The 23,882-nt window shown below is 33.1% G+C and overlaps 2 protein-coding genes and 1 long non-coding RNA gene across 8 annotated transcripts; 2 read left to right on the top strand and 1 right to left on the bottom strand.

Moving 5' to 3' along the window:
- Positions 1 to 145: 145 nt before the first annotated feature.
- LOC140044512 (glutathione S-transferase kappa 1-like) lies at positions 146 to 4,568 on the bottom strand. 4 transcript variants are annotated; one of them, XM_072089048.1, is made up of 8 exons: positions 4,434 to 4,568; positions 2,754 to 2,835; positions 1,631 to 1,753; positions 1,366 to 1,466; positions 1,109 to 1,144; positions 832 to 948; positions 617 to 710; positions 146 to 464 (listed from the first exon to the last, which is right to left on the bottom strand). In XM_072089048.1, the coding sequence occupies exons 1-8, from the start codon at positions 4,506 to 4,508 to the stop codon at positions 421 to 423; spliced, it is 672 nt and encodes a 223-aa protein (XP_071945149.1). In that variant the 5' UTR covers positions 4,509 to 4,568; the 3' UTR covers positions 146 to 420. The 4 variants fall into 4 exon arrangements, with proteins under 4 accessions (XP_071945149.1, XP_071945150.1, XP_071945151.1 ...); XM_072089049.1 differs by lacking the exon at positions 4,434 to 4,568 and adding an exon at positions 3,135 to 3,524; XM_072089050.1 differs by lacking the exon at positions 4,434 to 4,568 and adding an exon at positions 3,131 to 3,522.
- On the top strand, positions 4,506 to 9,598 carry LOC140044511 (mitochondrial coenzyme A diphosphatase NUDT8-like). Of its 3 annotated transcripts, XM_072089046.1 has the most exons (6): positions 4,506 to 4,760; positions 5,877 to 5,948; positions 7,146 to 7,476; positions 8,160 to 8,292; positions 8,439 to 8,519; positions 9,078 to 9,598. In XM_072089046.1, the coding sequence occupies exons 3-6, from the start codon at positions 7,199 to 7,201 to the stop codon at positions 9,357 to 9,359; spliced, it is 774 nt and encodes a 257-aa protein (XP_071945147.1). In that variant the 5' UTR covers positions 4,506 to 4,760; positions 5,877 to 5,948; positions 7,146 to 7,198; the 3' UTR covers positions 9,360 to 9,598. The 3 variants fall into 3 exon arrangements, with proteins under 3 accessions (XP_071945147.1, XP_071945148.1, XP_071945146.1); XM_072089047.1 differs by lacking the exon at positions 5,877 to 5,948; XM_072089045.1 differs by lacking the exon at positions 5,877 to 5,948 and having other exon boundaries at positions 4,506 to 4,764.
- Positions 9,599 to 22,217: 12,619 nt separating this feature from the next.
- On the top strand, positions 22,218 to 23,881 carry LOC140043778 (uncharacterized). Its single transcript, XR_011844399.1, has 4 exons — positions 22,218 to 22,284; positions 22,732 to 22,785; positions 22,918 to 22,980; positions 23,811 to 23,881. It is a non-coding gene; the product is annotated as an uncharacterized lncRNA (long non-coding RNA).
- Position 23,882: the final 1 nt, after the last annotated feature.

Raw genomic sequence — 23,882 nt, 5'->3', positions numbered from 1 at the left:
TAATTTCTGTCATTTTTTGTAAAGGTCTAAGTCTTCGATTAATATATATTTTAGCTGTTTCAATAAAAACTATACACTATGCAAATAAACTGGTGATAATTCCTTTACTTTAATGTTACACATTATTTTACAACAAAGTCACCGTTTATATTATATATTGTTTATAAAATATCGTTGATTTTAATACAGTATTCATAAATTTTAAAGGTTTGGTTATAATCAATTTTTTACAATATTACATCCTAAATTGGTTTCTTGTAATGATGAATTAAAAATAGTGGTTGCAATGAATATAATAGATAACTACAAATATTATTTACAATCACAATTAAAACCATGATACAATTTTTGATTAAAACAGCAGTAATGTTGATCTTGTTTAAAAAGTTTGACAAACTGAAACCTGTAGAGGGCAGCAGACTATAATTTTGATGATGGTTTTAATGGACCTTCCCATTTTTCACCTGTAAGTATAAAATAATATTATCACAGTATTAATTTCTAATGAAAACATTGACAAAGATATGATGACAATACTGATAATAATACAGTGATTTTAAAATACTAAAATACGTATGCCTACTACAAGTATTTGATAATTTGTTTGCGTTTTTACCTATTACATGAGCTAAAAGAGGTATTTTATCTGTTCCCCAAAATGTCTTTACTTCTCCGTCATTGTGAGCTAATATCCATGGTGCGCCAAATGCCTACAAATTAAAATCACGTTTTTTATTTGAATATGTAATTGTATACAACAGACTCGCCAATATATACTGTAAATTGAATTAATTTAAAAAATAAAATAAACTTTAAATTCAAACTACTTACACCACTTTCGAGTGCAATGCCCGTTATTCTTTTTAACTCTTCGTTTGTTGATTGATCTTTGACCTCTGACATGCATTTATTAGCAACCTCTTCAGACATTCCAGCAGCCTGGGCTGCCTAAAAATAATTGAAGATGTAGATTTGATATGACAATAAATATCATGTAATATAATATTAAATTTAAATTTTCATCCCAATCAACAAAAATATTAATCCAGCTTTTTGTAATTTTGATTGCAAAAAAAAAGTAAAAAAAAAAAAATAGATATTCACATACCTCAAGAACGGATGTGGGATCTGTAATATCTTTATTCTGTTAAAAAAAATTATCTAAAATTTATATATGTAATATATAATATTATAATATTTATGTAATAATAAGATAAGTCAATAAAATTATATATTCCATTGCGGTTCGATTGTTTTAAAATTGGGAACATATACTAATATGGGGAAAATTTAGTCTGAGATGTATACATTTTAAGTTAATATAATTATATTATATATAAATAATAAATGTTTGAACTAGTTGACCTTTGACCACATTCTTATCCATAATTGTCTTGATACTTCTTCAAGGTCATCTGGATGTTGGTCATTTACAACGGTCAAAAATCTCTGTGCCGTCAAAGAACCTAGAATGACAAAATGACATTTATCAAAACTGTAACAAAGTATAATTTAATACATTTAGAGAAACTCTAATCCTCTTAACACATTTAAAAGTCAGTTTTGTGGTACGGTAACATGATATCCCTGAACCTTTGTTTGTCTTCGCCATGCAAACCTTCAAACTTACTTTGTTCAAAGAATGACGTTGGGACGGATTTTGAAAACAGAACACCGGTGTAATCACGTTGCATTGCTAAGTCATCAAACATGTACACTGCTTTCATTGGATTCAACCCTGGCGGCTTATTATCTGAAAAATGTAAAAATAAGTTAAAGCCCCATTCCCTACGTTTTTTAGATCTAATTTAAGATCACAAACTATATTTAATGTAAAAATAATACTATATGGTCCTATTGCGATAACTTTTTTCGTCTTTAAACGGTTAAAAATGTGAAAAATAAGTCGATTCTAATAATTATAGCGGCCCGCTATAAATCCCAAAATGCATTGCGCGCGGATTGATATTTTTGTTTTTCACCTGTAATTCGCCCACTTTTCGATCGATCGTGAGGCCAAAACAAATGGAAGACTCCTAACTTTTCAGCGAAAATACCGGGTTTTCCCCAATTTGTATCAACGGAGTCTGGCAAAAATAGAAAGACAATTAATGCAGCAACTATACAACGTCAGGCTAGGTATATAGCTCGCGTACGATGTTCGTACGTTACCGATGTTTACCAGCTAGGCCTACAAAACTAAGCCTAGCTAGGCTAGGCCTAAGACCGTCCACGAGAGGTCGATCGCCGCGAGCTACTTAGGTAGTGCATTGTTTCTCACTTTTTATCATAATTTACCATAAAAAGTACATTTAAGACAAGGAATGACATGGTTTAATGTTTTTAAAGTGATATATATGTATCATTTTCCAAAAAACGTCCAAAATTGCAGGGAAGGGGTCTTTAAGTTTCACCACATCTAAATATTACAAGTAAAATCCTATAGAATGCTACTCAAACTATCTTAGTTTATACTTATTATTCAATTTCAATTTCTTTTTATTTCGGATATATCATCCATATTAATAAACGTATAAACAGAAAAAAAAATAAATAAAAAATCGTAAACTCTATTATTAATCAGGTGCTAGTTTAGGTACACTTGGTGTGAAGGTCAATGAACGATAAACGACATTTTTTTACAGCACAGCTATTGAGCACAATATTTGGCCGAGATATGAGCCAAAAATGGAAGTGTTGGCATGTATGCTTCAGACCTTGATACAGTATAGAAATAACAAATGTTATATCACCTGCTCCCTGCATTATACCTCCTAGAAAAAACGGCTTGTATTGCAAGTCTATATTCCATCTTTGCCTGTACCTTCCTAATATCTAAAACAATAAATAATAATTATTCAATGTAAATGTCAATGATTGATTGTTGGCCGTCCCAAAATAGAAAACTTTCAATGCAAAAAAAAACAAACAAAACAATGCAATGAATAAATGATCATGCTACTAGACAATTGTCAAACAATGTTCAATGCTGGGAAGACCATATCTAAAAAAAGACGTGTTGTAACGGGTGTCACGAAAGCTCAGACCACGAAAGCTCAGACCCCCTAAGACCTAAGATCACGAAAGCTAAGACCCAACACCTAAGATTACAAATATTTATCTTTCGCACCTGCCTTGTATTTTAACTCCCAACATTTATTCTGAATACCACACCTTAGAATTGGCACTTTCATGAAAAAGAATCACATAAAAAGTAACAAATACATTTTTAAATTGATGATTTTACAGACGTTTTTCTCGCACACAAAATGACTAGCCTACAGTACAGTAGGCCTACCCCATGGGCCATGTTCAATGTTTTTGTTTCTATGGAACGTCAAAAGAGCAAAAATTATATAGAGGGCTGAAAACTCTGTGGAGTCCATCTACAGTGTGGATGGAACAATGTAAAATCAAAATTGTAATGATAATAGTATAATCATGCAAGTACGAAGAAATAAATACTGGCAAATAAATTTTAATTTAAAAATCATGATAAGTTTTTTTGTTTCGTTTTCTTTCTGTTTTTATACTTGTACTATTATTGTTGCTCTTTTGGCGCTCCATAGAAACAAAAACATTGAGCATGGGAGCTCGAGGAGTTACATTGTCATTACAGTATACAGTACAAAGAAACACATCTGTAAAATCATCAATTTAAAGGATTTATTTATTTGTTATTATGTGTTTCTCCTTCTGAAAGTACTTATAAGTCCTAATTTTAAAGTGTGGTGTTCAGGATAAAGTTAGTCAACAAATTTGGAGTCAAAATACTGTACAAGAAAGGCAGGTGCGTAAGAAAAACATCCTCTGAACCAACACAATGGAGTAAATATATACCAACAAACAACCCGTCAAGTTTGTTTGTTGTAAAGAAAAAATATACATTTACTCAACGGGCGAAAATAATGTGAGTTTATCTATGTTTTGCGGTAGTATTAAATTATATTTATGGTAATAAATGAAACCTACTGTGTTTAAAATTATGTATGGATAAACAAGTATTGTTTTTAAGCTGTAGTATATCTTATTATTTGTAATCTTAGGTGTTGGGTCTTAGCTTTCGTGATCTTAGGTCTTAGGGGGTCTGAGCTTTCGTGGTCTGAGCTTTCGTGACACCCGTGTTGTAACACTGTTTGTTGGCCCGCCTAGCTAGTAGCCAGTAAGCCTAGCTCCTACGCAGACAGAAGAGCATACAGCACAGCCTTTTATTTTAGCCTGGCCTCTTGTCTGGCCTAAAATCTATACTACTAGGGCCTAGCTAGGCCTCCAGGAGCAGGACCTTTACTCTCCATGCATGGGAGGACTAAGCCTAGCTAGGCTAGACTTAGCTTGCCTTTTAAGTTTTAGTTTTAGTTTGTAGCTAGAGTAGCTAAGACTAAGTAATAAGAGTCAAGACTAAGATTTTGAAGTGTATTATTATTAATAATTACTTCAAATGCAAGCCAAGAATATGGTGATATAACGTCGTAAAACAACTCTATCGTTTTTTTTATAGGCGCAGCCATTTTCTTTATTTAGTTAGGCCCTGGCCTAGTCCTCTCTGCTGCCAGCCAGTTGAGTTTTGTTGCGCAGAAAGTCCATACTTCCCACCTAGGAGAGTGGCTCTATACTAGGATCGGAGGAGGCGAGGCCTACACTCTCGCGAACTTCTCTCCGTCGGCGGTGAGGGCGCAATATTGATAAACAATAAACAACAACAGATCACAGATCAAAAAAGTCGTTTAGAGAGGAGGAATGCAGTATTGCAGTAGGATACCGTAGGTATGCAGGCCTAGGGCCTAGGTATTTATAGTATAAAAACAAACAAAAAACACTGTTGTTGTTTCATTTATAGTAAATTAACACATTGAAGAAGTACAAAACAAGATCCCGTTATTTAACGAGTTGTGTTTTTTGAACAATCATTTGACAAAATGATTGATTTGAAATGAATGACAGCGCAGCGCAGGTATTATTATTAGTAGTGGTGGTGGTGGAGGAGCATACTCCATGGGAGGGGGTACTTGTATGTACTACTACTCTAGCTACCTAGGCCTACTACCAGATAGTACCAGGGAGGGACCTACATCCCTGGTACTTCAGTAGGATGCTAGTCAAGTCGCCCCATCGCAAAGTCGCCCCATACAAAGTCGCCCCTTACACAGTCGCCCCATCGCAAAGTCGCCCCAAAACAAAGTCGCCCCGACACAGTCGCCCCATCGCAAAGTCGCCCCATCGCAAAGTCGCCCCAACGCAAAGTCGCCCCATCGCAAAGTCGCCCCATCACAAAGTTGCCCTATCGCAAAGTCGCCCCAAAACGTTAAAAAAATAGTTTACAAGTGCGTAAAATGTCACAATGATACACAAAACACGGAACGTGTAGGCATAAAAGGGGAAGCCCCGCTATGTAGTCTCAGGTCACACGATCGGCACGCACTTCCCCCCCCCCCTCCCCCATCATCAGAGAGGAAACCCCGACAATCACTCCGCGGTCGCACTAACGTGCGCTTACCAGAGGGAAAATAGCGTACTACTAGCGGCGGCGCTTCATAATCATACCGAATTGCGTGGGCGACTTTGCGATGGGGCGACTTTGCGATGGGGCGACTTTGCGTTGGGGCGACTTTGCGTTGGGGCGACTTTGTAATGGGGCGACTTTGCGATGGGGCGACTGTGCCGGGGCGACTTTGTTTTGGGGCGACTTTGCGATGGGGCGACTTTGTATTGGGCGACTTTGTATGGGGCGACTTTGCGATGGGGCGACTTGACTGGATCCCCTTCAGTACAGTAGGCAGTAGTACAGTTTAGTTTAGTTTAGTTATAATGGGAAAGTTTAGGCGATGTGCCTTTTTAAACCCCATATCAACTACATTGTGTCGATGCGATTCTTGAAGGTATTAGCGGTCTCAGAATTGACAACGTCGGCTGGTAAACTGTTCCAATGGTTAATTACTCGTTGCGAGAAGGTATGTCTTCTACAGTTCAATCCTTTATGGAAAGTAGGCTTGAAAAATCTCAGGTGATGCCCTCGAGTAATTCTGCTAATGTTACTTCTCATTTGGAAAAAGTCATCCTTGGCTACACCCTCGAAACCTTTAACAATTTTATATGCTTCAATCAGGTCACCTCGAATTCTTCTGTCATACAAGGTTGTTAGGCCAAGAAACTTTAAACGATCTTCATATGAATATGAACGGATACATGGAACTAATTTAGTCGCACGACGTTGTACTCTTTCAATTACATTTATGTCCTTTTGAAGATACGGATTCCATACTTGAACACAAAATTCGAGATGTGGGCGTACATAATGCTTGTAGATGACGTTAAAACAATCCTTATCCATATATACGAAAGTCCTTCTGATGCTTCTTAAACAGTTCATGGCCCGCTGAGATACTTTGGCGCAGTGTTGGCTTGGTTTACAGTCATTAGTAATTAGTACTCCTAGGTCCTTTATTTTCTCAACTGTTTCCAGTTCAACTTCATCTATTTGGTATTTAAAATGAACATTTGAATGCCCGAAGTGCATCACCATGCATTTGCTTTTATTAAAAGCCAACATCCATTCTTTACTCCACTGCAGTGCATTGTTTAAAGATTCTTGTAATAATTGCCCATCATTTCTGTTGTTAACTACTGAGTAGATCTTTGTATCATCAGCAAATAGCTTTATATGACTAGACACATACTTTGGTAGGTCATTTATATATAATGCAAACAATGTAGGGCCCAACACCGAGCCTTGTGGAACTCCACTAATTACATCAGCCCAACTGGACGAAGCATGACGCACTTTGACTCTTTGTTGTCTGTTATCAAGAACAGTAGTAGCTTTAGTAGGCTAGTAGTAGGCCTACCTAGGATATCCTGATAAAGAGTACCTGCACTTTTTTGCATATAGCTTGTGACTGTTGGCAGGGGTGTGGCAAGTACGGTGCCAGTGTGGTAAACCAGCTGTGCAATTTCAGTATTACAGTATTAATGTTATAATTATTATTAGTAATTACTAACTAATATAATTTTATTAGTAGAGTAGAAGTGGCCTAGTCGTTGACATCTTAATAGCACTCAGAAAGAACACCGTCTTCAAACGTTTAATTAATATGCTGTTTTCAACTAATTTACTATAATAATATGATTATTTTTATTTTATTTATCAGGTTCAACCATGCATCTTAGGATTTATTTACAATAAAATTTAACGTTTGCAAGCATGTACCGGTCACTTCGGTATCAAGTTGTCTTTTCCCTGCGTAGTTGTCACTATTGCAACAGAACATCCTCTTCTTGGATAACAGAAAATGTTTTCTCGTCAAACAACAAAGAAAGAGCAATAAAGATAATGGACCAAGTACATCCTCTAAGAAGAATGTTGAAAGGGTTGAAATTAAATGCAGCCGTTTGTATCCCAATGTGTACAGTGAACAATCAACCATCCATCTTATTCACTCTAAGGTCAACAGAGCTTAAATCTCATAGAGGTCAAGTTAGGTAGGTCAATCGACGCTACTGCACTTTATCACACCGAGATTGTCTTTAGGGTTAGTCCAGGACACGGCAACGCTTATATGCACTTGTCAATTGTGACCCACACGACCCGCGTCATGGATGCATCATTACAAATAATTATTGACACTGGGGTGCATCAAAAAACCTACAGTAGATGGTACGTCACATCAATGAACAATGGTGTGTCAATGTCCGTCACTTTACCACCCACCCATCATATCATAAACAACATGGTAACAGTGCATCAAAATGGATGCGTCATGGTCGCCTAAAGGTAAGTCACATTTTTTAAACAGGGGTGCATGCATCATGGTATTCATAAGGTATGATGCACATTGTACAAATGAAAGGGGTCACAAAGTGGGCAATACAATTGACAAGTGCATTATCATTAGTTGAACCATGGACTTCTAATTTATAGGTCCATGGTTGAATCTAGCCCTAAAGATAGTCTTGCCTCTAGCTGTGCATTAGCGCAAGTAAACCTGAACTTGACCATTATATCTAATTAAAATGTCATAATCCTGATGCAGTCATACAGTTAGGATTCTCTGTAGCATACATGATGTCTCTCAGAACAACAATTGCCATTGGACAGGATTTGAACCCAATACTTTGGAATTGGTAAGCGAGTAATTATTTTCCATTCTCTCTTTGTTTTTCAGTTTTCCAGGAGGTAAATGGCAGGAAGGTGATGCTGACATCATTTCAACTGGTCTGAGAGAAATGCATGAGGAGATAGATATCCTGCCAAGCTCTGTGGAAGTCTGGGGAAAGCTAAACCCTATTCCAGACTATGTATGTACTTTTGATGTAATACTACCACACAATACCGGGATGGTATAATAAATAGCACCATCCTAAAGGCCCTGTAACAATGGTCTAAAAAAAACAATGGCTAACTTTTCACCCTCTGTTTTTTTTTATTTTTATTATTTCAACAGACCAAGACAATTGCAGTAACTCCAGTTTTATGTAACATAGGAAAAATTGAATTGGATCAAGTAAAATTTAATCAATCAGAGGTGAGTGAGGTTAAAAACAAATCAGACAACAGCATTTGCTAATGAAACATTTCACCAATCAAATAACAGGGTTTTCTGTTATGAAACATTTCACCAATCAAATAACAGGGTTTTCTGTTATGAAACATTCCACCAATCAAATAACACGGTTTTCTGTTATGAAACATTCCACCAATCAAATAACAGCATTTGCTAATTATGAAACATTCCTCCAATCAAATAACAGTATTTTCTTTTATGAAAAATTCTACCAATCAAATAACAGTGTTTTCGGTTATGAAACATTCCACAACATTCCATCAAATAACAGCATTTTTTAAAAAACAATACATTCCACCAATCAAATCAGTGTTTTCTATATAGAACCTTCCGCAGTATTTGCTGTTATGAAATATCCTAATTAACAGACAAATAATAATAATGTTCTGTTTTGAAACAATCCCACCAATCAAAAAACAGAATCTTTTGTTATAAAACATCCCACCAATCAAAAGCAGTGTTTTCTGCTATAGAACTTTTCACCAATCAAATTCTTTGTACTTTTTTTTGTATATACAGGTTACAAGTATATTCAGCATCCCCATCGCTGTCCTTTCAGACCCACTGTTCACCCGTTATACCCGTTTTCGAGAACCTGCAACGCCCACACAATCAAGCTTCACATACACTATGCCGGTATTTCTAGGAGGTGCGCACAAAGTTTGGGGTTTGTCAGCAATAGCGACGGACGAATGCTTGAAAGTGGTTTTACGGGAAATGTACACTCCAACTGTTAAACAGGTGTTGGATATCAAAGCGAGTTCTGGCAATTCAACAAAGCAGCCTGTCTCAAGAAGTTGATGTTGGCCTTTAATTTAATTATTCAATTACCAATAAAATATAAAGTATATGGTAGACACGCAGGAGATAAAAAAAAGATAAATAAAAATCAATAATACGGGTGCTTAATTATAAAATGTTGAGTATCGGTTTTACCAAAAATTCTGTAACAGCATAACCATATTGGACAGGTAGGCGTGCTGCAGCAAATGTCTTAAAACTTAAATTGATAATATGCAATATTATATTAAATCAATTTTAAACATAATTTTATATTTATATTAGTGGAATAAATGACATAAACTATTAATTTGTCCCCTTTTGTTTTGTGTGTGTTATCCTACTACAATATCATAAAAGAAACACCTAGTAAACTGGATACCTGAGTATGGCAAGCCAAGTCCGCTTAATACTTAAGGCCAAAATCAAATTGTTTAATGTATTCTGAAAACTTTCCCCAGGTAACAGAGTTTTGTCAGAGGAGGGGTTGTGGGTCGGTATGTATAGAAACATACTTATTTCTTTTTATAATTAATGAACACAGCTACAAGCAAGCAAACTTTGGTTTATAAGCTAGTCTAGGTTATAAATATTTTGGCAAAAATGGCGTTTCATACGTATAATACTTTAGACAAAATCAAAACACGTCCTGAGGGGTGGCCTAACATAGTATAAGACTTGTGACAGTCTACAGATATGTCAGAGGTCGGCAATACTTCAATTGACATATGCAATAACAATCAGTAGATTTGATTACCTCTGCACATGGAGGAGATCTGGAAACTCCAAACCCCCTCCCCCCCCCCCCCTCCATCCTGGGTCCGCCTATAACAAAATCGTACAATAATATTTCGTACTCTTCAATTTACTTAAAAACCAAATAGACAAATAAAGTACATGTAATCATGTACAAATTCTGTCTTTACATTTAACATTTAAAATGGTTAAGTGACACAAGTTGGTTTGACGAATCCAGCTTCTTCATTTTTATTAATGCATTATTGCACACATCAACTCATATTAAAATATAAAATACATATTTTGATTACACAGAATATATTATAGTAGAGCAGTCAATAGAAATATACAATTGTTAGCATACATCTTAAAATAAACATGTTAATATCATTGTTAAGTTCCCATTCACATTGCATCTTTCAAACCAGGCACTTCTATTTAAGTATTTACAGTAAAATCTCTAAAGGTCACCGATTCTACAACTATATATATTTACTTTCCCACATAAAGCTCCGAACTAACAATCATAAACTCAAAGAATAAAAATGTCTGCCCTTTTTAAATTGCAGTGATCAGTATTGCCCTTATAAGTGACGTAAGTTTTTGCATAGGTAATCCAGTGTAATTGCAAGGTTTGCCACCCCGATTTAGGGAAGCATTTCCTCGACAACACTGAGGAAAGGTACAGTACCATAAGGATGGAGAAAGCAACCTTACAAAGAAACATCTCAAAATAGATAAAAACAACCATTTGTTTCCTTGCAGTTATGTACTTGTAACTTATTTCTCCATTCTTTAAGTATAATAATCGTACGCTATTTTTTATTCAGGTTGTATTAAAAACACGCCAACATTTTTGACAATAGAACAGCTAAAGTATTGACTTCTTAACAGTGTATAACTTAGCCTTCTCTTGCCCAATAAAATATACTTTATACATTTTCTCACATTATTATTAGTGTCATGAATGCCTGTGCCCTGCACACATGATATACATGATGGACTCATAATAAATACTTTTGGTTTTCTATCTAGTAACATATTAAATTTACAACTCTATCTCAAATAAAACATTTGCAAATTGTGTCGAAACAAGTGTTATTTAAAAAAAATGTTTTATGGCATTTTTTATTAACTTTTTTTTGAAAGGTGCTCAAGTTATTTAAAATATTATAACACTTTAACAGTTATTTATTCTATTTTAGAATTCTAAAACTTTGCATTTTTCAAACTGTAAAAAAATACTTTGGATTTATTAGAATGGGGTCAGTTAAAGCCAGTTAACTGAATGAAATATCCCAAATCTCAATTCGTGGATTTCATTACGTTGGGTATTTTGAGACATTCGTGACTAAATTAGTGTTTGAAAGTTATACATAGCCATGAATACATTCAATAGCTTTTGGTGCAACTTAAGTATAAATCTGGTTTGTTTTACCCGTCTACCAATTTTCACTATTAAATTGTGATATCCATCTATCTGTATCTATTTGTTACTTCTAATTTGTTGCCGAAATTTTAACAAAATAATTTACTCAAATTCTAGATTGAGGAAATAAATAACAAGTTAAGATTGTTGTAAAAAATGAATCGTAATTTTTTTTTTTATTCTTTCCAATGAAATATTCAATTCATCAGAGTTTCAAATTACAATAGAATCATTTTTATATAAAATTTTACTTTTAATAAACTCAGCCCATTTAATTCCTAATGTTATAGTATACAATTGTTTTATTTAAATTAAATATTAGTGTTTAAATAAATAATGTAACTGATTTTTATTATGAATATTTAAAATGTACACAATTATTTTTACATTCCAACATATTAAAAAATGTATATATATATATATTTATATACATTTTTATTATTAATTACTCACAATAATGGTGAAATTTTAATTTTTAATTTATTTGTTCAAAATAAATGTAGGCTTAAAAAATTAACGAATAGGCCCTATTCGTTAATTTTTCCTTTTTTAACCTAATATGAACATAAATAATGTTTATTGAAAGAAATTATCTACTACTACTCCCAATAAAATAATTCAGTATTTTTTGGGGAAATTTTAAAACTTATTTTTTTAAAACACTTATTACTATCTTGTTTCCTGTTGATCTATTAAACATGAATAAAACTGTCATGATATCAAACATTAAGGTATTTATTTGTGTTGACAAGACTACAACGAATTTGCCTTAGTGTAAAAAAGGTGTCGTGATCATTTTCACCCATGCTTTCTCCTAATTACTTTGCATTTTTCATTTCATGTTTTCAAATGTATAGTGACTTGTCGATAAGTGTGTCACATTTATTAAACATGTTGTTAGGCCCGACAAGGCAGTAAATAATGGTGCTGAAAAATTACGTGAAATTTAATCAAGATTTAACATATTGATTTCTGTAAAAGAGATATATCATATCCAACTTAGCGAAAGCAAATAATTTTAAAGAACTATTTTGTATATTTAGTAATATTTTTTATAATTTATTTATACATTTTTTGTGGTTATTTTAAGACTCATTTTTCATACCATGTGTTTATTGCTATTTATTAACAAATATTTGGGGTTTTTAAATTTGGGTGTAGATGGTAAATGACCTAGTTAATGGTAATAAGCTTTGGGCAGAGCTAATGGTACATATACTGTTTTGCGCATTGATACGGGACATTGATATTGGTTACTTGTAAACTTAACTGAACAGGATTAGAATTTGAAGCAAAGTAGTGTTAATGTAAATGCATGTCGCATTGCTTTAAAAAAAAAATGCCCAAATGGTGATGTCCCTAATCGGTTCCCAGAGGTTTCTTCCCAATGCCTATCTTTGTCATTTGCCTCGACCTGATTTACTCTTACTCTTTTCGTATGGAATTTTCCCCCATGGAGAATGTGTGTTGGGAATCGCATGTTCTCATTATAACTTGATTACAAGGAACCGACCTACTTCTGTTACCATGCAAGCTGGACTACCAAGCCTACATTTGTTTCTGAGTCATCCAAATAGAGGGGGCACTCCATAAATTTCAGATGTTCCAAGTTATTGCATGTGTCTATTTTTTTTCACTCACTATTTATTAAGTACAGTAGCTTTATGTTTAATACACCACCTAATTAGTATATGTAGTTAATAAGTCACTTATGTTATTATATATAAAGCGGATGGGAACGCCATGTATAGATTGTAATATATTATTTATGATATTTGTAGCCTTTCGTAATGAGAGTATAATGTTCACACTAAAATGATAAAGTACTATGGTGTGAAATTGAATATACAAACAATATATTTAAATTTTCTTTAACTTATTTTGTAAAAAAAAAAGACTTGCTAATTATTAGTTGTATCTTCAGGGAGATACATTATCTATTGAGGATATAGGATAATTGGAACAAGGAATGGTTGAATATCAGTCACACAGGAATAATACATTGAATGTATCACCAGGCTATGTTGTTACATGCCGCGCCACTTATGAATGCAATTTCATGTTTGTTTTGGGGTTTAGTACATTATCACATTATTGCATAGGCTTTTCATGTGATAATATTGATCGTAATAAACATGTTTTATCGTTTTAATTCTTAATTAAAGTTAAATGAACCACCATTTTGTTTTATTATACCCACTATTTATAATCACAAATTATTGATTACTAATCACAACAGAATATAACAATTAAAGAAATTAATTTTTGTTTTAATGCACACCAATTTTTCCATGATCATTTTTTTCTAAAACAGTAATAAAACTTAATGAAATGTGACCAAATCTATAAATTCTCATCCGTCAACAAAACTGAATAATTGGTATGCAAATTAAGCAACCTAAAGCAATCATGTAAAATGCAAAAAAAAAAACGTAATTTAAATACAAAAATATTATTTTAATAGTGTTTTATGAGAATTTCTCAATTATTTATTATTATACTGTAAACTACTTGCCAAATTTGTTTAGTGTCTTTAGACGTCGCTATATATTGTGACTAAAAATATTGTATAAATATTTTTGTTGTATTTAGCCTACAAATAATTCCTATAGTCTTCCCTTTTATGGTAGGCATAGGATGATGAATGGATATGGTAGCATCAATCACAATGCTAAATAAGAAAAAAATGTTAAAATTATGTTCACTTTCTTTTTTGTTAAAAAAATATTTATCAAAGAATATTGAATACCAAATGTTTAGCTTGTGTAGATGGTAACAACAGTGATTCTGTATGTAGGGATGTTTATACGTGTATTAAATTTGTCATATAAAAGTAGTGTAGCTATTATTAGTATCATTCCACTAAACAAATCAGGTATATGGAAGACATATTACCTTATATGGAACTTTTGTTTAATTATTTACTTTTTAAAGTATCATGTTCTGTACAAACATTTTAAAGCATGTTTTAGTCACATGATATACTAAGGTCACATGATATACTAAGAGAACTGAAAGAAGTATCTGTTGAATGTAATAGTGCCCTCTAGTGTTCAGATTAATAAAAGCTACATGCTACAGTAGAACTCTTTTTTTTCTCTGTTTTGTTCGTCTAAATTTTTGAAATTTTGATTGTACTTAAGATTGTATGATCATAAAGAAATTAGTTTAAAGATGTGTTTTCTCCCAAAAACTTTAAAAATGAAGATTAATAAAATCTTAATAAATAATTATTTCAAAAAAAAAAAACCATAAATGGTTAAATTAAAAAAAAAACATTTTCTGACCGACAATTTGACTATGTTACAATTTTGTAAGGTAAATAATTTTGTTGGTGAATAACTATTGTGACATTAAAATGGCATATTCAATCATGGATTAAGGGATTCCTTAATCCATGATTCAACCAAAGAAAAATTCTAGTCTAAATATTATGGCGCAAAGTTGACCCATCGTGAAAACCGGGCCAGGTACTCGCCATCATTATTGAGTATAAAGGTTTTACTCAACATTGTCTTTACTCAACATTGTCTTTATTCACCATTGCCTAGAGGGATTTTTGGGTAAATACATTCTTTGGTCGGCAGCTCAACTTTGCCTAAAGGGACCAGTGCCTAAAAAGTGCGTAACCCGCAAAAATAATTGTATTCTTCCGAGCGGAATTTGTATGTTCTCACAAATCGATTGAAACAACCTATAAATTACTCAAACAAAGAGCCAGTCTTCCAAGGGGGATTCGCCCCCTGTACCCCAACAAGGGGCCCTTGGCGGCCCCCTGGCCCTCCCAGCATAAGTAGACTAAAAGTATTAAAAACGGATCTGCGCCATTGAAAGAATGCATCCTTTTTCAGATTAAGTATGTACCAACAACAACCTCCGAATTTCCCATAAAGTTAGTAAAACAGACTTCCTTCTTCCAAAAAAAATATATTATAAAATAGAATGATATTGTAAATTAAAGTAAAATGAATAAATAAGTATAAAATATCATATTCAATAAAGGTTTTATGTACTTAGATTGACACCAATGTAGGCAGGCTAACTCACCATGCCACTGAGTTTGAACTGCATGACTCCTGTGGTAGTTCGCCGGCTGGGCATACTCTCCTCAGGCTGACTTGGAATGACTTGTGTATATGTTATGCGCGATTTGAACGATTTGCGCAATTTGAAATTGCGCAAAAAAATCGTTGCGCAATTTGAAATTGCGCAAAGAATTCTTAAAATTGCGCAAGGATTTTTTTGCGCAATTTCAAATTGCGCAATCAACTTGCGCAATTCCAAATTGCGCAAGAAAATCTTTGCGCAATTTTAAATTGCGCTGCACAATTTGTAAATTGCGCAAGATAGTTCTTGCGCAATATGACACCTTTGCGCAATTTGAAAACGAACTGTAAATTTTCCCATACATGGCTAGGCTAGGCCTACTAGGCAGAGGAGTTTAACATTTAGTATTTTATTATATAAATAAGACCATTTCAATGAAGATAATGTTTAATACTCACTTTTTAAGTTTTTAATATGTAACCTTGTCAGTATCAGTAGTCCAGACCCTAGCTAGGCTAGAGTAGTATAGCCGGCCGCCCGCGCCGCGCCCGCCTGGTGGAACACCACCGCTTCGTTTTCCTTCGTCGGTTCTTCGACGGTATGCTAACTTATAACAATATTTGCACTACTAAAATAAGGAAATGCGATATTTATCTTTAATTTTGAATCATTCTTAGAAATTACTATAAAAATATGGGTGTGCATGATTTCACAATCTGTCGAAAAACCTTGCGCAATTTGCAGATTACTTGCGCAATTTAATACGTTGCTTGCGCAATTTGAAACACATGTTTCAATTCAAATTGCGCAAGGATTTTTTTTGCGCAATTTCAAATTGCGCAAATCGTTCAAATCGCGCATAACATATATATCATCCATCTGGATGCACACACAGGCCTAGATTTTTAGACGAAGACCACAAACATTTGACGCGTTGAGGCTAAAATGTTGTCCTCTATCTGGTCGAATATTTGTTATTTTACACTGATTAGTTAATCAATAATCATTAATGTAACATTTATGATTTGAGCTCTTGCTCTTCCTAATAGTTACGCACGCATTACTTGGCTGCTTGGTTTTTGTGCGCGGGTATTTTGAAACAACTATCGCGACGTGATGTTTGAACTCTGTCTACACTGTCAAACTCTATGTGACAAAAAGTGTGATGTGTCCATATGGACATGATGATGTCATAGAACTACCATTTCAAAGTAGTTTGATAGTGTAGACAGAGCTATAGGGAGGCGCGGCCTAAAACAAATAGTATAGACGCTGCCCGAGACGCTGTCGTTAAAAAAAAGTTTGTTAACATGGTAGCGTGCGTGTAAAATAAGGAGACGGCGCAACACAGGAATTAAATATTATCTTTGAAGACAAGTTTAAATAAAAATCGCAATACAAAAAAAAAACATTTAAAAAACGTGGTCATTAGACTATGATGCCATGATATTTTTTACTTCCTTTAAATAATGATAAATAAAAGTAAAAAGAAAAAAATAAGTAAAAGTTAAATAATAATAATATAGTTATGTGGTTATCTTGTACACAATTATTTAACTTTGGTGTCGTCGATAACTGTGATATCTAGCCTTCTTCTGATTCCATTGCACCTCCTTCAAGCAGACCTGGATCGGCTCTAGACGTACTGCGAAAATGGTATGAGCAAAAAAAATCCAATAGGCCTAGAGGTGGCAATACATAATAAATACAGTTTGTTTTTCAACATACTTTTTAGTTTCTGAAATCTTTAAATAATTCTATACAAGGGTTTAGCAAGACTGCGTTATATCCAGGTAGTGTTATTTAAGAACAGCCAGTTAAAAAAAACATTTTAGGCATGAACCATACCTTAGACATGAGTTAGATCATGGAGCTTTTTATTTTTAAATGTTCATCGTTATATATTTTTTGTACCTTTATTTATCTCCAAATGCAACTAAATTGAATACTATACTATAGAGAACATATGAAAGTAAATTATTCAAAATAACCTACATAAACAAAAACAATATAGTTTTAAAAAGAAAAAAATACAATTGGGCCAATTTGAAGGTATTATTGATTAATATAGAGTGACTGTTCCTCCGCGTCAATGGAGTTTTGCCTCGATTTGTTTAATAGTAGTCCATGGTTGTGTTATTAGGTTTTGTCAGAGATATGTGTATGCCTATTTTTAATGATTTGAACTGTACTTAAATACAATGCAACTTATTGCTGAATGCTTAAGTTTATACCGTTAAAACGTTCATTTTCATAACCAATATTAATACTATCAATTTAAAACCATGATGCGTACAGTATCTTGTCAAAAGTTGCACTAACTGAAATGTGTAGAGGGCAGCAGACTATAACTTTGTTAGGTTTTAAATAGAATAGATTTTCCCAATTTCACATACAGTACCTTGGTTCTTCACGAAAACGTGCCATCGAGTGGAGGGGGTCCAGGGGCGAGAGCAGTGCCATCAGATAAGTAAACACATTTATAAAAGTTAAAAGTGTATTTATTTATTGATTAGACACGCCATGCACCTGGGCATACCATGAACGTAACATTTGTCCTTACCAACAGACCATTGTTACTACGTTAATTTTTTTCAGTAGCAAAGCAAAGCCAATAGAACGAAAGAACTACTGGATGATTTAAAGAAAACAGGACATTTAGACCAGACAATTTTACATTACTTTATATAACAATAAAAGTAACCAACAGGTTGGTGTAAAACAAAACATAAACAATCTGTTCTTGAAGAAGTTCAAGAAATCAAGAGTATAAATTTCACCCCATATCGACACTGGATTGCAGATTTTGGAAACGAATTCAGAAAGGCTGCCATTAGGAAAATTGATGCACTCTACAATAATCCCTTACAGAATTATGAAGACGCTTGGAGTATGATTATAGATAACATTTGTAGATACATCATGGTCATAATCAATATTAATATAGACCACTGTATTTCCATTGTTTACGTATTTTTGGCTCTTCGCAAAAAAAAGATAATTGAGGGGTACAGGGGCAGGGTAGAAAATAGGGCTCTGACTACGTGACTTATAGCATGGAAGTAAACACATTTATAAAAGTTAAAAGTGTATTTATTTAGTGATTAGACATCACGCCATACACCATAAACGTAACCTTTGTCCATCATACCATTGTTTGGTGCTCTAATCAGCGCAAACGCCTATGTTATCAGATATACTTTGAATTCACATCATTAGTTGTTGAGAACTTAGTTTATTTTGTCCTTAACAGCTAACCATTGGGAAGAAAATGAACATTTTAACTGTTCCTTAGCAGAGGGAACTCTTTAAGGCAATGAATGAACAGAAGTAGAGGGACATAATAAGTAACTTAAAAAGAGAGGTCTACTCTGAAAAGCACTGGTGACATGGTTTGACAGCATTTATTGTAAAAACAAAAATTTTGCTTTTCAGAAATGAAGATAGAAAACTGAATTGACATCATGGCGGCAACAGGTAACAAACAATAAATAGTCTTTTTTGTATTGCATCGAGTAGAACAATTTTAAAAATGTTTTTTCTAATCTTCTCTTTTTCCCACTTTTATATTTTTAGAAATAGATTTTAATGTGGACTTGGTGAACTTTTCAGAATGGTATGATAAAAACAACCTCGTCAGACAGCTGAAGGTTTTATACCACGATTTAATTTCAGTAGCAGACATAGACAAAGCCAACACAACGATAGATCTACTGAATGCATTGAGGAAAACAGGGCGTTTAAGCCCAGGCAATCTGGAGTTACTTTATGAAACGATAAAAGTAACCCAAACGTTTGGAGCTATCAACGTTTTTCAACAATCTTTCTTCGAAGTTCAAGAAATACAAATTATAAATTTCACCCCATATCGACACTGGATTGCAGATTTTGGAAACGAACTAAGAAAGGCTGCTGTTAAGAAAATTGATGCACTCTTCAACAATCCATTAAAGAATTATGAAGACTCTTGGAGTATGATTATAGACTTGGAACAAAGACAAATACTTTGTGAAGAAAGAAAAGAAGAGTTTATTAACATTCTTAACAAAATTGGAGTGGCATCAACGATGAAATGCCTGACACAAGGTATGTAACAGGAACGAATTAGCAAACAAATAATTAATTGAAGAATACTATATGAATAGCCTATGTGTAAAACATCCACATTAAAGGTAGTAGGCCTAGTTATTATCGTCCCCAAGCGTAACTTAGAATTGGATTAGAACAAAGCAATGAGAGAGTAAAGCATATCTTGCCTAATGACACAACAATCAGCATGGTACAGATATGGACGAACTCATGCCTATCCTAGCTATCGATTCCCATCATTTCACCACTGGTCTATAACAGCAGCCGACGCGATATTTCCAGACGGAGGTATTTCCAAACGCAACCAGGCCAACGAATTGCTTAACTTCCGGTAATCTGACGAGAACCGGTGTTTCAACGCATTATGTCCGAATAAAAAAGGTACACACAATGACCAACAAATATATGCCCGTGTTTACCGCCGCTAATATAATTAATCTTATTTTTATACTAAGGCTCCCAATTTGATTTGATGGAGTAGAATATTATTATTTTATCATTTATTTGTATTTGTATTGTTTCTTATTAAACAGTAAATGCACCGAACACCAGTGACGAAGAACAAATAGTACAGGTAGAACATGAAACAAGTGAGTTATTAGTAATAGTAATTATGTTTTCTGTACTGTACGAAAAAAAACATTATATCTAGTATTAGAACAATTCATGTCTTATAGCCTACACCTCATTGTGCAGTCGGATATAACAAAATCCGTTATTGTAACAAAATTAACAATTGTATCAATATAATTAATATGTTTGCTAAATTGTAGAGATCATGAAAGTCAATAAATTCTACTTTGTAGGCCTACATACAAAATGTTGTTTTAATGGGGCGTTTATTTGAGAGAGGCGTTTGTTCGAATAAATATGATATACGGTTTTGTGTTGGTTTATTTCAGATTTGTGATTTACTTTTTGTCGATCACAAATTGTGTTTGTCGCCCTCTATAAACCTAACTAATTTCCAAATTAATACGTTATTATTAGCTGATTTTATACTCCGATCATTGGTTGTTCACGAGATAGATACCATATTGTAAATTCAGTTTATTCTTTTAAACAGAACAAATGCCAACCACCAGTTGTAGACCTAACAACGAACCAGGAATACAAGCAGAGGATAACAGCGGCGGATCCAAAATGACAGAAAGGAAAAATAGGCAGGCGAACGAGTCTGAGTCAGAATCAGGTATTGTATTTACAGTATATAGGGCCTACATTAACCATAACATAATACAATTCAATTTGAATAACATTCACAAACGTATTATTTTGAAAATAAACAATATCTAGAAATAATCATTTTATTCATTAGGTAAAAGTCATTGTATTTGTTTTTATCTATCAGAAGTGCATAGTAGTAACACAAGAATGAGAACAGATATGAAGTCAGAAACAGGTTAGTCACAACTGTTTGGCCATACAGTAAACAATAACAAAATGATTTCATTTTGTTGGTAATGTGTATATAATGGTAAATAGTTTTTTTTTGTATAAATTATTCTATGCTGAATTGCGCTCTTAATATTAATTCAGATTGTTTGCCGACGACCAGTAGTCATGAAGGAACACGAAAAGAAGTTAAATCAGAAACAGGTTAGTTACTGTTATGAGGCCTGGAGATATACATTAAATATTTAGCAACGTCGTGAATTGACCAATCACAAGCGATGCATTATTCAAACTGTCGCTTATCATTGGTCTATTCGCTTGCGTTGGGTCTACATTATTGCGTTACGTTAGTGTGAACCAAACAAGTCGTAACACGACATATTGTATAATTGTGATTGTTTTCCAGTCAATATTTGGTAGTGTTATTAACACCTTTATTAGACGATAGCTTAATAACTACTCATTAAGATACAACGTTATCATCATTTTTTATACTTACCTTATTGTAAATAAATGAATATGACGATTGAGAAAACCGATAAAAGATGGAGGTTCCTTAACACACATGGAACCAATATCTATATATTTAACTAAAATGATGTATCAACTCATACAAATATTGCCACAGTATATAGTACTAATTTTAAATTTTTTTTTTTAAATTTTTTAACTTTGTAAATTAGCTTAAGTATCCGTCATTTTATGTTAATTGTGTTTAATATGGATGCACCACTTACTGTGTGTGCCACCGATGTAAAGGTGCAATTTCCAAATAAATTGATTGATTGATTGATATCCAGAGGCATGTTTTCAATTATTGAACAAATATAATATAGAGATGATATTATTGAAGCCAAATCAACCACAAATACATTCCATTCATCATTCCTAATCTAATTCAACAAATTTGTGAAAAGAAGGATTATTATAAATCTAGAAAACTTTGACTCTAAAATCAACTGGTAGGTTGAGCAGGGCATACTACAAATATTTACGGGGAAAACAACAATCAATCACATCACCATTGATTTGTTTAATATGTAACAAAACTCGTTTGGCCATTATTTGAATTTAATTCGAATGGTTTAGGTTTTTTTATATCTTAATTAGATATTATTTATGCTTAAATGAATCCCTAAAATTATTGTAAATTCAGATTTCTCCTGTTATTTTTATTAACAGAGGAAGTGCCGCCGACCAGTGGTAGGTCTAACGAAGAAACACAAAAAGAAGTTAAATCAGAAACTGGTGAGTTACAGATTAACAAATAATATTACAATTCAATGGGTGGAAGGTTTCTAAATTTATGCTCTCTGTAAAATGTATCTAATCTCGGATTTTGTTGAATATTTAGTCTTGTTTTACTTTGGTTAGGCCTATTGTCTCTTTTGGTTTATAAAAAAACCAGTTTGACGTCATTTCCGATCATGTCAGTACAGAGATTGAAGTTTTCTCCTTCTGATTGATTTCAACTTGTGTTTGTCGCCCTCTATATACAAGTGCGTTACTAAAAAGGATTTTTTTTTTTTGGTAAAAAAAGACCTTAATTGCAATATATCTTGACTACTTAAATTGGAATATTTCTGCAATGAAAACTGTATTTCTTTATATTAGAATTGTATTTATATATTATGAAATTTATAATTATTTTTAATTAACTAAACTATTTATCTATTCTAATTTATCATTAAACAGTAAATGTGCCGAACACTAGTAACGAAGAACAAGGAACGCAAAAAGCAGAAACAGGTTAGTTAATAACTGTAAACTCTAAAAGTTTTCTCCTATAAAGAAGTTTATTATGCGGTAGAATAATTGTAAAGTAATAAGGTCGGTTTGATAATAATTATTAAGACAGTTATTTATTTATTTATTAAACAGTGGATGTGTCGACTACTAGTAACAAAGGACAAGAAACGCAGAATAAGGTTGAGTCAGAAACAGGTTAGTTATTAGAATGTATTGTATAATTAAATAAGACGATTTTTTTATGCAGTAGAAAATTTCTTGTTGTAAATTTTGATTTATTGAGTTAAGTTTTAAACAAGTCTTATAAAAGAAAAAAACATGAACAATGTAATTATAATTAGGATTAGTATGATATTATATAATTACAATATAGAACAATTCCTCTTGTCTACACCTCATTCCAACAATCGTATTTCAACAATTAAATTGTTTCTCTCAGTGCAGTCGCTCGCATATGAACAACTCTTTTATTGCAGCGAAAATTAAGAAATTAACAACTAAATATGAAACTTACATACATATATCGTTTTTTGACCGAGTTAGTTTGATTTAAATCTGAAATATCGTGGTCTACCGGCCTGAACGTACATCTACAGTATTGATTTGTGATAAATTTATTTTTCGGTTTGCTGCCCTCTTGATCAATTACAGTTTTCTGTTTCTGATAGTAAAGAAAATGTGTTTGTCGCCCTCTAAAACCTTAATAATTTACAAAAAGCACAATACAAATATCTATACCACAGAGTCTGCTATTAAGTAAATAGTTTAAAATTGCTATAATAAATTAATATTATAGCAATTTTTTATAAAATATTTCAGGATGGACATTATCTAGGCCTGTAAAAAGTACAACCTAACCACTATAATTGTTACCAACTTAGGCCTACTAAAATAAACAAAATATAAATAAATACGGTAATTAAGATGAATTTATATCAAGAATAATAATAATAATATATAAAATGCTTAATAGAATATGATTAAGTATAAGATTCTCTCTATTGAATAACTTTCGTTGTTTTTAGAAAAGATACAAACATATCTGATTAAAATACAAACGGACAAGTGCAGCCAGGCCAGTATATTTACACCTGCAA

The sequence above is a fragment of the Antedon mediterranea genome, chromosome 3 (genome assembly GCF_964355755.1).
Source record: "Antedon mediterranea chromosome 3, ecAntMedi1.1, whole genome shotgun sequence".
Lineage (NCBI taxonomy): Eukaryota > Metazoa > Echinodermata > Crinoidea > Comatulida > Antedonidae > Antedon > Antedon mediterranea.
The sequence above is the reverse complement of the archived record's forward strand: the minus strand, read 5'-3'. Positions and strand labels throughout refer to the sequence as shown.